General features: G+C 42.8%; 1 protein-coding gene across 1 annotated transcript; it reads left to right on the top strand.

Annotated features, from left to right (window-relative positions):
• On the top strand, positions 1-9285 carry MAP1LC3B (microtubule associated protein 1 light chain 3 beta). Its single transcript, XM_066637668.1, has 4 exons — positions 1-119; positions 3447-3502; positions 6246-6352; positions 7041-9285. The coding sequence occupies exons 1-4, from the start codon at positions 80-82 to the stop codon at positions 7213-7215; spliced, it is 378 nt and encodes a 125-aa protein (XP_066493765.1). The 5' UTR covers positions 1-79; the 3' UTR covers positions 7216-9285.
• The last annotated feature ends 544 nt before the right edge of the window (positions 9286-9829 follow it).

The raw sequence follows: 9829 nt of genomic DNA, 5'->3' as shown, positions 1-9829 counted from the left end.
GGTTGGTCAGCTGACGCGGACGAGGCTGGGTGGATGGTCCGCGCCGACCCGGAGGGAGAGAGCCGGAGGAGTCGCCGCGATGCCCTCGGAGAAGAGCTTCAAGCAGCGACGCACCTTCGGTGAGGGAGGGGCAGGACCGCGTGACCCCCCGCGGGAGGAGGGGCAGCCCCCGGAGACACCCCCCCGGTGTGAAGCGGGGGGGGGAGAGCCAGGAAGACCCCAGTCTGAGCTGGCAGCCCCTTCTTAGGGGGAGGGAAGGTCGGAGCCCTGGAGTTGGGGTTCCTCCAGGTGGGGGGGGGGCTCTAGCTGGGTCTGAGGGAGCTGGCATGGGGAGGGCGTGGGGGGGTCGCTGAGTGTCCTTAGGTCTTGGTTAGGGTGGGGGTTCCAGTAGGGAGAAAGTGGTAGGTACCTGTGAGGTGTGGCTTGTTTGGGGGTGGCACCCTTCAGCCCGTGTGGTCCCTCCAGGTTGGGGGGTGGGCTCTAGCTGGGTCTGAGGGAGCTGGCATGGGGGGAGGGTATGGGGGGTCTCTGAGTGTCCTTAGACCTAGGTTGGGGGGCAGCAGGGCGAAAGTAGTAGGCACCTGTGCAGTGGGGCTTGTTTTGGGGGTGGTACCCTCTGAGTGGGTGGCACCTCTCACCCTGAGGGGTTCTTCCAGGTGAGGGGGGCTCTAGGTGAATCTGAGGGAGTTGGAGTGGGGGGTAAGGCAGGAGGGAGACTCTGGTTGTCCTTAGGCCTAGGTTGGGGGGGCAGTAGGGAGAAAGTAGTAGGTGCTGTGAGGTGGGGCTTGTTTTGGAGGTGCACCCTATGAGATGCCTCAGCAGGAAAGGGGGGCATAAAAAGGATCCTGAAGGAAGGGTTTTGGTGTGGGGGAAGGAGGGAAGTGTATTTGGGGAGAGAAGGAGGTGAGGAGTAGGGAAAAAATAGTAGGTGCTGTGAGGTGAGACTTGTTTTGGGGGTGCCACCCTGTTAGGAGCCCCAGCAAGGAGGAGGGGGGACCAAAGAAGATCTTGAAGAAAGGGTTTTGTTGTGGGGGAAGGAGGGAAGTGGATCTGGGGGGAGGAGCCCCCATTGCGAGGGGGCAGGTCCCGTTCCCCCCCCCCCCCGCTGCTTACTGGGCTGTCTTTTCCTCCTCCTCTTCCTCTCTTCTGGATGCTTGGCTTGGTGTGCCTGATTGTCGCTGTAATGGAGTGTGTTTGTGTTACAGAGCCCTCTCTACTGTATTCCATCTTGGTTTGAGGGCATCTCGGGGTACCCTAGAAAGTGCCTTGGGCTGTATGCCACCATTGGTGTTTTCTTCCCTCCCCACCTGGGATTCTGTTTTTCCTTTTTAGCTGATGGCCCCAAGACTGACAGTTGGCATTGAGGCCTGGGGCCTGAAAGTGAGGTTGTGGGAATGCAGTGGAGGCTTTTCTTGTTTATGCCTCTGTTGGCTTTTGTGGAGTCCATGAGCCAAAGGAGAGTAAACAGGCCCCGGTGCCAGTCTATTCCTCCTTAGGTTGCAAGGCATTGTTGTGTGGCTGGCATTGTGCCTGCTTTGCACTCTTTGCCCCCTCCTTTTCTTTCTTTCTTTTTTTTTTTACAGCACTTATGGGTATGAGTGATACAGGGGCCTATCCTTTGTTTATCAGCTGTCAGGCTGCTGAGAATGAGTGCTATATGTACGGATGGGTCTAATATATGCTTTTACTTAGGCTTTCGCCCATGTTAGGAAATGCCATGGGGGGGGCATTTGCAATTCAATTTTCTAAGCCTCATCTGGGTGCCCTTCTTAGAGATCTGGAACTACTTGGCTTTTTCTCACAGATCTGCCTGCCTGTCCTTTCCTCAGTGCTGTCAAAGCCCATATTCCAGTCATCTGTTTTGAACCAAACCTTTTCCAAGTACTTTGTCTGCTCTGCTGAGAAAGACTTGTTTGCCTCTGATGAGCTGTGTCAGTCTGTTGTTGTGAAGAAGCAGATAATGTTGAATCACTGGACTACAGTTTTCCTAAGATTGTTTTTGGAGGGTGACCTCTTTTGGACCTGAGCAAGAAGAGTTGAAGAAAACACTGAAGGGCTGAATCAATTGTCTTGAACCAAAGAGTTTAGTAACAAGGAGGGAGAGAGAGAAGGAGAGGCATTTTGTTTTGTCAAGGCCTGCAAAGTGGTTTATGCTCTGGCAGACAGCTTCAGGTTTAGCTGTGTGATGTGATCCAAGGAGCCCGATGTAATAAGCCCCAGTGAGGTTTAAATGTAAAGATCTCTTATTGTTACCTTCACTTTTATAAAAAAAGAAACAGGAAGGCACAGGGCAGGTTTTTTGTTGCTTGTTTGATTCTGCCTAAACAGGTTTTCCTGCTTGGGTGCTGGAGTATTACCAGAATCATGGCTTTGTTTTCCTCTGTGCTGCTGAAAATGAAAGTAAAGGTCATGCTTGCTGTTTGTTTCCATTTGCAAAGCAGCGTTGGACTCGGAACTCCTATAGGCTTAGCTAGGAAGAAACTTCCAAATTGAATTTTTCTGGTACTGTGCTTGAAGAATCCACAGACTGTCTGGTGTACTTTCTATGGCAGCCTGGAAGTAAATGCATGACTTACCTCTGACTTTATCATATTTGTACTCTCTTCTTTCTTCATATGGAGCTCAAAGTGGTAGTTACATGGGATTTCTGACCTCTCTTCCAGGGACTAGCCAGATCCCGAACAGTGTGGCTTCTGCAGGGTTGCCAACCTTTCATGCCGTCAGGCTATGCGCGCTTGTGCATTTTTCTTTTACTCCAGGGACAGGTCGTCTTACACTGTCTTACACTGTTGTTGAACACCTAGCTTCCTAGATGCAGTAGTTAGGAAGTTAACTTTACTACTTATTTTCAGCTTAATCAGACTGAAAAGTGGTAGAGTGTCAATTTTAAATCTAATGGACACAACATAGGTTTATATTTGAATTACTGATGCAGGAAAATGCAAGAATTGGTTTAAAGCTTGGTAACCAGATTAGAGGCACAACATCTTCCACATGAAGTGGAATTGTGGCAAAAAATTAGTCTACATTGACCTAGATTAGTGTTGTTCTTACTGGTGTTCCTTGCCTGCATGTATGTTATTCTTATGGAGTATAAAGGTTCTACTTTTTCATGGGAGCCCTAAATAGCAACATTCATTCATTCTCTTACAATAAATTTGTCTGATGTGTTTCCCCCTCCTCTTGTTGATAGGCTTTTGCCCCAGATATTATATTCTGCTAGGAAGGCAGCCAAGCAGCTACTCAATGCTGTCAAACTCTACCTTGGGTGTACAGTTGGGGTACTTGGGGCTCCTCCTTTTTGAGGTTGTGGTGTGTGTGAGTGTGTGGTTCAGGGCAATGAAGCCCCAAAGGAAACAAAATGCTTTGTATGGGTATTTCTGTGACAAGTATGCTGTATCTCTCCCAGCATTTAGGTACAACTTTAGTTTTGTTTTCCCCTGCAGAACAAAGAGTAGAAGATGTCAGACTTATTCGGGAGCAGCATCCAACAAAGATACCGGTGAGTAAACTTGTAGACATTTGGCTGTCCCATGGCGAGATCTGTCAAGGAAACCCATTCACTAGTAATATTTAAACAAATACACTTTGTAATTCATCATCAGGCTTGTTTATGTGTAGAGGTGGAACTTTTCAGTGATAACAAAATAAAAATACTTAACACCATTTTCTGCTCATTCTTGTAAAAACCTGAAACCTATAAAAGAAATAAACTCAGAAACCAATGAAAAATTAAATAATGGGCTGGATGGGAGGGGGTGTGTGGATATTGACTACGGCTGCATCTGCAGACACTGTACTGCCTATATCACCTACCTAGTACACCGTTAAAGCTATTCTAATTTCTAATTATAACTTATAAAATGTGCCCTTGAAATAAAAAAAAACAAAAAACACTTCTGTAGTTTTCCTCCTGGGTGGGAAACAAAAAATCTGTGAAAAGATAAAAATGTATAAGAACATCTCTATGTGATAAGGACTGAATAAACAGGGGACAACTCCCTGAGACAAAAGCCTTGCCCTTATTTTGTATATAGATATGTCACAAACTTGTTTGTTTCACTTAATGGAGATAGGCTGCATATTTGTGGCATGATGTTTGGTTTTTGTTTTTTGGTCCTGCAATTGCATTGAAGATTCCTAGGTTGTCTCTTTCTCTCAGAACACTCTGACTGGCAATATGCTGTATGCTACCTCCAGCTTCAGTGAGAGTGGCCCTCTCAATACCAGCTGCAGGGGAGTAACATTGAGAGAGGGGTATGCTTTCATCTCCTGCTTGTGGGTTTCTCAGAGATAGCTGGTAGGCCACTGTGGGCAACAGGATGCTGGACTAGATGGGCCATCTCTGACCTGATCCAACAGGATTTATGTTTTTTATGGGCCTTATGTTTTTATGGGCCTTTCTGACCAAGGTCATGATACTGGTTTGGCCTGCATTTCTGCACAGTTGTAGCAGTCATCGTTGTTTTCCTACATCACCTACCTCATTCTTATATGAACTTAGAAGTAAATTCCATTGTTTTCAATACAATAACTCTCTAAGATCCCAATCCTAAGGCATGTCTACTCAGAAGTCCTGCTATAGTAAACGGAGCTTACTCCAAGGTAAGTGTAGATAGGATTGTAGCCTTATAAAGTATATTTAGGATTCAGGTAAGGCACCTTGAGGGAAGCTACTCTGAGAGGAATAATGTATTTCAACTTGGGTCTGACAACTGCTTTTTCTATATCTCATAGTCTGAAAAACTCCTAACTTATGGGGCTTTTTTTCTTATGACAGTAACAGCACAATCAAAGAAGAATAGTGGGTGGGTGGTTCTGAGAGATTGTTAGCAGAAAGCTCTTTGCAAGCAGGACATTTAGTTTTTCCTTGTTTTTTGCTCAGTAGTCATTCAACCCAGCAGCACTCTATGATGACAAGGTTGTAAAAAATAAAATTTTGAAAATGTATCTTCCTGATGGCATCAGTGCTGTCTTAAGTTTCCTAATGAATCTCGCTCACTTTCTAATGTAGTTTCTCCTATTAAAGGAACAACTTGCAACTTCCATGTTTACTTTTGTAGCCACTTAGCACTTTTTTCCTAATTTCAAGAACAAAACAGCAACATCCAGTTCAATTTTTAAATATGACATGTGATCTCCTTAGGCAGATAATCACTGACCAGTTTTAATGAATGCTGGCTCAACTTTAAATAGGAGTACATAACCACTTTAACCTCCTTCAGTAGCATCTTCTTATTTGTGATTAGTGAACACTAGTTGGCAACTTGTGAGGCAACCACAACCTTGCTCAACAATGAGCCCAGGGAGCTACCATCCTACCTTGTGAAAAATCAGCATGCTATTTTTGTACGAGGTTGATTGGTGGTTTTTTTGTGTTATAAGGGTATGTGTTGCAGGGAAGCCACTAGTACAAGGAATGTAGTTCACAGTCCATGGAAAGTTCTGTGGGGTTGTCAATTTAATGAAGAATTGTGTGAGATTTCCCCACCTTTGTATTTTTCAGTGGGACTTGAACAGAAATTCCTGATGCTTGGTCCCCTTGCTAGTAGTATGTAGGTTGCACATGACATTCAAGGTCATCGCTTCAGATATTGGCAAGAGTAGAATCAAATTCTGTTCAAAACACATGTGCTGATATTGTATTGAAAGATGGTATTATGACTTCTGCATCTGAAATAGAAATCAGGGAGTCAAACTGAATCCCAAATGGGTTTGACTCAGAGGATTTTTCAGCTAACAGGAACGGATAGTTTTTCAGCTAACTATCAACTCCCTGGAACCAGAACCAAACTGCTAAATGTGCAAAGTGGTAAGTGGTTCAACCATAGGATACGCAGTTTTAAATTGTATGAATGTTGTATTTTTCTGTTTTTGTGTGTGTGCTGTATTTTGTATAAATTAATTTTTCCTTAAGTGTTTGTTATATTAATTTTATAGATTGCAAGCCAGAGAGTGTGATGATCTGCATGAAATGTGTTTAAGCTGATTCAAAGCACCTGAATTAGTTACTAAACCAGTTTTTAAAGATAGCGAGTTCTGGAGAGTTACAGATGAATCTGAACTGGCATTCAATCCTAATCTGGAACAGCTTGACTGTCTGGTAAAAGTAATATTAAGGAACACTGATTTCTTACTGGGAGAGTACAAAGTGTTACAACATGTCTGCAGAGAATCTACTTGGAGTTTTCTGTTCCTACTGATGAAAAGTGCTAAACTTAAATCTGAAATAATCTTTTTCTCAGGTAATAATTGAAAGGTACAAAGGAGAGAAGCAACTTCCTGTCCTGGATAAAACTAAGTTTCTGGTCCCAGATCATGTCAACATGAGTGAGCTGATCAAAATTATCAGGTATCTAATCTGTCTGCAAGTTTAAAGAGTCTCTAGTTCAAACCAGTAGCTTGTTGAAAGTAGATAGAAAAGGCTTCCAAGTCATTGATGACTTAGCAAGTCTTGCAGCAATGATAGCAGGGATTAAGACAGTCCCTGCCATTGCAAATCACCACTATTTTCTCTTCACAGAAAATGCACCCATTTCCTGTGCCTCTGAAACTTCTCTGGCACATCATGGGACTCTGTAGAAGTGAGGCAAATTGAGTCTGAGTAAACTTATCATCCTTTTGCTATCTGATTTTAAAACCAGTTTCTTTAGAAGATCAATTTTTTCCTTTCTGCTTGGCAATTGCAATGCATTGTCTGAGGCTTAGATCAGTCTAGCAGTGCCATGATCCCCTCTTGTGTTGCTTGGGTGGGGAGGCTGCCTTCAGAGGTTGGGTCCATTTAATCATGTATGCTTTTCAGTGTCGGTGTGATGTTTGGATGGGGTAGAAATCCTGGGACTTTTAAAGACTCAGTAGTTCTGAGGTCCTCAGTCACAAAATACTTGGTATTGCATTTTACAGGGTTGTTGTGAGGACAAAAGGAGGGAATGAACCACGTATACAACCCTGAGCTCCTTGGAGGAAGGGTGGTATAAAAATGAAAAATAAAAGCACTTGCAGAGGAGGCTTCCTGAAGGCTTCTTTTCTGTGTCTTCTAGGCGCCGCCTGCAGCTGAATTCCAATCAGGCTTTCTTCTTACTGGTGAATGGACACAGCATGGTGAGCGTTTCAACACCCATCTCAGAGGTGTACGAAAGTGAGAAGGATGAGGACGGATTCCTGTACATGGTGTATGCCTCTCAGGAAACATTTGGCATTAAATCCTCTGCGTAAACCATACCCAGGCTTGTAGCCTAGCATAGTTTTTACCCCTCCTTCCCACAGGAAAAAGGGATGTTACCAACCTGCTCACAGTAGTTGTGCTTGCGGGTATTCTCATCGTACCTTGTTTTATTTGTGAATATTTCAACAGATGAGTGCCAGTACGGACAAGCAGCCCAGCTTCATAGACCTGCTATAAATTTGCACTGGCATAATTGCTTTAAAGTTGCAGGAACCAGACTGAAACCATACCATGCGTGTTAAGTTGCCAATAAAAGGGATGTTTGAATTACTCTAATTGTAGGAACTGGGCTGTGTGCTAAGTGGCATATGAAATACTTCCCTGCGACATCTCCTTCTGTAAAGTCCTGCTTCGGCTCCTACAAAACTGCTTTTTCAGAAAGGGAACAAATAGGAGTAAAGATCTATATGCTTTTCCTCCTTAGCCAAGATCTTTTGCCTTGGTGCTTGGTAAGTCAGGGCATGTGGTGGGAGGGAGGGGGGATTTAATTCCAGGGTACTGCTCCTTTAGAAAGTGAATTATCAGATTGCTAAATATAATATATATACACACACAGACACACACCTAAAGTTAAGTTACTTTAGCTTTAGGGAATGTATATTTTAACACTAGGTTATCATTTAAGAGAGTTCTGTCCAGCAAGGATCTGTAGTAGTATCAAACACACGTCAAGTCTCTCTCATTTAGAGAAGGCCCCCTCCCCAGCAAAGAGGACTTGCTTTGGGTCAGAGAATGCCTTGAAAGAGCAATATGCAGGGCTTTGAGGATAAGCACGAGACTGGCATGGCACAAGATCTTTTGACATTCTTTGTATTCAGCATATTGACTTTCCTGCCTTCCATGTTCTCAGCCTTTGGTGCACTAGAGAACATTTTTCCATTGCATCCTTAGTGAAAGCCCTCATTTCCTTCAGCACAAATATCAAGTTCAAACAACTTGATATTTGTGCTGAAGGAAATGAGGGCTTTTCTAAGTTCATCCTAAGTTCCTATGTGACATTTGAATTCTGAGGGTGACTTTCCCATGTTAAGAGTGTGTGCTATCTGCAGTTTCAAAGAGCAGGCAAGTGCTCTGCCCCTAAAGCTTCCTGGCAGATGTACGGAGATTTGCTCTTAATCTCACTGTAAATAGGATATGTCCTATGCAAAAGGAAAGAACTTGAAGTGTTCTGCTTCCAACCATTTTACAGTGAAATGTAGCAGACAAGCCAAGATGTATCCTTGTATATTAATGTATAAGTTTAATTACATCTGTGTCAAACTACCTTCCACTAAGGGATGAAAAAGAATGCTACACTTTGAGATTCTGTACTATATCATTAAGATAATACATTCTGTACCTTTTGCATGCATTTATTCAGTACTTGCTTCTGTTTACTGCAAAATTTTAAATAACCTGTCTTCTGTTCTGTTTAAGATCTTTCTTCATGATAGCCATCCTTGTGACTGATTCCTGTATAAAATATTGTTGCTTTTATTTTTAATGGTGATAGCTGATCAAGTTGAGATATAATCAGCCCTATTAGGATCAAGCTTATTTTAAAATGGGTTTGAATGTTGCATACCAAGACCAGCGGACAGACAGGATGGTAACAAAGCCTGTTCGCTATGTCTACCTTTGGCTCAGATGTCTTTACTATTAGAAAATAAGAAAGATGTGACAGATTAGATGCATACAAGGCTATATTAACACTATGGAAGGGGGAAACTGGCTGTGTGGAAGGGGAGATAACACAATTGCTGTCCATGCCGTTACCAAAAACTACCGCATACATTTTCCAAACTTAGACAAGAACTAGTTTCCATATAGAACAACAAGAAAGTGGTATGATAGCATAACATTAAAGTTTGTATGTGGGCAGATGAGGCAAGTTGGATTCTGTCTCAACACAGAACCTGCTGTGGAGGTGTACAGGACCAGGCTCTGTGGGACAATGCATGTTTTAGTTTTAGGCTGTGGTTGACTCTGCTGAATTATCAGTAAGCTTGATTATATTCTTTAAGCTTCCAAATGCAAAAATGGAACACACATGTATTAAACTGTGAGGATGTCTGAAAAGACACTTATGGTCTAATTTTTTTTCAGTACATTAAATTTACTCATAAAAACATTCTAAAAATGTACAATTTTTACCTTTAACAAAGTATAACAAAACATAAAAATCCCATTACCAGAGTACTTGACATTTACAATTCAAAATCAAAATTAGGTGACTTAAATATTTACAAAACTTAATATTTATAAAGTTACATGCACATTTTTGTAATACTACATGTAGAAGAAATGGCTCAAAATGGGCAGAGGAGTTTCCTTCATTTGTTGCAAAAAGACAAGCTGCCCTTTCTACATTGGTAAGAATTTCCTATGCAGAAATAGTCACAAGTTATTTGGATGGTGGTAGCTTTCTGAACTGGTACCTTTGATTTTTCCGTTTGCCACCTCCAGTAACGCACCTTAGTGTTGAAAGTATGTCTATTCCATCGAACACCCAACCCCTCCTTCCCCAGTTTAAGTAGGAATTAAATCTGCCACAGAGACTAGGGATATAAGCATAAAGGGCAACACAGCCCCTTAAGGAATTGCCTCATAGGAGACTTGTGGTGG

The sequence above is a fragment of the Tiliqua scincoides genome, chromosome 9 (genome assembly GCF_035046505.1).
Source record: "Tiliqua scincoides isolate rTilSci1 chromosome 9, rTilSci1.hap2, whole genome shotgun sequence".
NCBI classification, from domain to species: domain Eukaryota; kingdom Metazoa; phylum Chordata; class Lepidosauria; order Squamata; family Scincidae; genus Tiliqua; species Tiliqua scincoides.
This window is presented reverse-complemented; position numbering and strand designations above follow the sequence as displayed.

Bases quoted from the DNA above. Each gene is read 5' to 3' on its own strand.
- MAP1LC3B (XM_066637668.1), top strand. From the start codon at position 80: ATGCCCTCGGAGAAGAGCTTCAAGCAGCGACGCACCTTCG. The intron at 120-3,446 runs GTGAGGGAGGGG...TTTCCCCTGCAG, and splicing joins CAAGCAGCGACGCACCTTCG to AACAAAGAGTAGAAGATGTC. The intron at 6,353-7,040 runs GTATCTAATCTG...TGTGTCTTCTAG, and splicing joins GAGCTGATCAAAATTATCAG to GCGCCGCCTGCAGCTGAATT.